General features: G+C 39.0%; 1 protein-coding gene across 1 annotated transcript in view; it reads right to left on the bottom strand.

The window, feature by feature from the left end:
- Positions 1-2,038, bottom strand: part of LOC106883044 (probable ubiquitin carboxyl-terminal hydrolase FAF-X) — a gene marked incomplete at its 3' end in the record, with an annotated part of 154,147 nt that overhangs the window by 77,294 nt on the left and 74,815 nt on the right. Inside the window, exon 12 of the mRNA XM_052970921.1 lies at positions 296-400. Within this exon, the coding sequence (XP_052826881.1) occupies positions 296-400 (105 nt within the window). The remainder of the gene's footprint in view (positions 1-295; positions 401-2,038) is intronic.

The raw sequence follows: 2,038 nt of genomic DNA, 5'->3' as shown, positions 1-2,038 counted from the left end.
TATATGAATTTTCATGGGAGTTATGGCCGTTATGCAAAGAATATAATTTCCAAATTTCATAAAGATCCATTCAGTACTTTTGACATAGTTTTGGATAAGAAAACAAATGACTAATGTGTGTGTTTGTGTGCATGTGTATGTGTGTGTGATGGGTGTATATATGTATAGATATCTGTATGCATGTATATATGTATATATGTGTACATATTACATGTACAAACAAAATTTGAAGATTTCTCTCAAAATATGATAAAAATCCAAGATAATTAAAAAAAAAAAAAGAAAATCTACTCACTTGAAAGCATTCAAACAAATGATCTAACTGTTCAGGAGAGAAATCCCATGCCAATTTAGCCAACAAGTCATGAACGTTTTTTACAATAGCTTCATGTTTTCCAGACTGAAAATAATTAAGAAATATTTAGTGCAAGCTCTAAGAAAAAAGAAAAGAAAAACAGTAACAATTCTAACACCTTGACTGTGGAGGTATCATGAGCCCAGCCATCTTCCAGAAACAGAGACCATTATAGTAGCAGTGGAAAAGGTAGAGAGAAGAGGTAACACAACAGTTAAGTTGGAAGATGAAGTATGTCTATGAATGATTTTATCAATTAGTCAGATGGCACTTTTCTGGATGTGACCAAGGGTGTGTGTGCGTGTATGTGTAGCAGCAGCAGCAGCAGCAACTATTGAGGTCCTCAACTGAACATTGAAGAGCATCAATAATTATTAGGAGATGACATATCTTTTGGCCCTGAAGAGAAGGATTGGCCATTAGGATGTGGTCCAGGTGTGTTAAGGAAAGGATTTCACCAAGAGAGATCATCACTGATAGTAAGACACAACAATTGCAGTGATTTTTGAGGTTGAAAGAGGTAAGATTGAGATGTCCCCATTGGAGGTTGCTTCCAAGGCCTCTTTTCATGGAGTCAGTGTTTGTTTAGGATGCTTTGTTTAGGTTGTGAGTGGATGATGCACAACTGGAAATTGTTAGGGTGGAATGAAAGATAGTGTAATCTGCATAAGAGATGATGTCATGGATGTAGTGGTAAAGTAAAAGACCCGCTTCAGACATGAATGACAATGGGATTGCACCTAGAAAGTTCCCCTCTGAGACACAAGTCCAGGCAAGGTTGTTTATGGAAAACTAGCAGTCACCCATGCATACCAGTCTCCCTTCTCCATGACACCAATGTTATCCAAGGGAAAAGCCAACACAGCTTGGCACCAGTGACATCGCAACACATTTTTACAGGTGACTAAACTGGAGCAACGTGAAATAAAGGGCCTTGCTCAAGAATACAACACACAGCCCAGTCTGAGACAAAAAAAAAATGAAACCTGGGGCATACCAGAGTAGAAAGAATAAAATTAAATTGAATTACTGTTTGGCTACTTCAAAAACTTCATCTTGGCCTTTGTGGACTTGGAGAAAGCCTTTGACAGGGTCCCCCAATCCATTATCTGGTGGTCAATGTGGAAACTAGGAATAGATGAGTGGTTGGTGAGAGCTGTACAGGCTATGTACAGGGATGCTGTCAGTAAGGTGAGGGTTGGCAATGAGTACAGCGAAGAATTCAGAGTACAAGTAGGAGTTCACCAACAATCAGTGCTCAGCCCCTTCTTGTTCATCATAGTCCTCCATGCAATAACAGAGTAATTCAAGATAGGCTGCACTTGGGAGCTCCACTATGCTGCTAACCTTGCTCTTATAGCTGAATCACTACCTGAACTAGAGAAGATCCAGGTATGGAAGCAAGGTCTAGAATTGAAGGGCCTTAGAATTAAGGCAAAAACCAAAGTCTTAGTAAGTAGGAAGGTAGATAAATCACAAATCCCTTCAGGTAGATGGCTCTGCTCAATCTGTAGAAAAGGTGTTAGTAGAAACTCCATAAGATGCACCCAGTGTAAGCTTTGGACACATAAAAGATGCAGCAATATCAGAGGAAAGGTTAACAGTGGAAACTAGCTTTTAGATGTGGAAGATGTACAAGTACAATAAACGCTGAAAATGAAGAGAAAATAGACTCCATCAACT

The sequence above is a fragment of the Octopus bimaculoides genome, chromosome 9, assembly GCF_001194135.2.
Source record: "Octopus bimaculoides isolate UCB-OBI-ISO-001 chromosome 9, ASM119413v2, whole genome shotgun sequence".
NCBI classification, from domain to species: Eukaryota; Metazoa; Mollusca; class Cephalopoda; order Octopoda; family Octopodidae; genus Octopus; species Octopus bimaculoides.
Note: the sequence above shows the minus strand (reverse complement) of the source record. Positions and strands in the feature narration are given on the sequence as shown.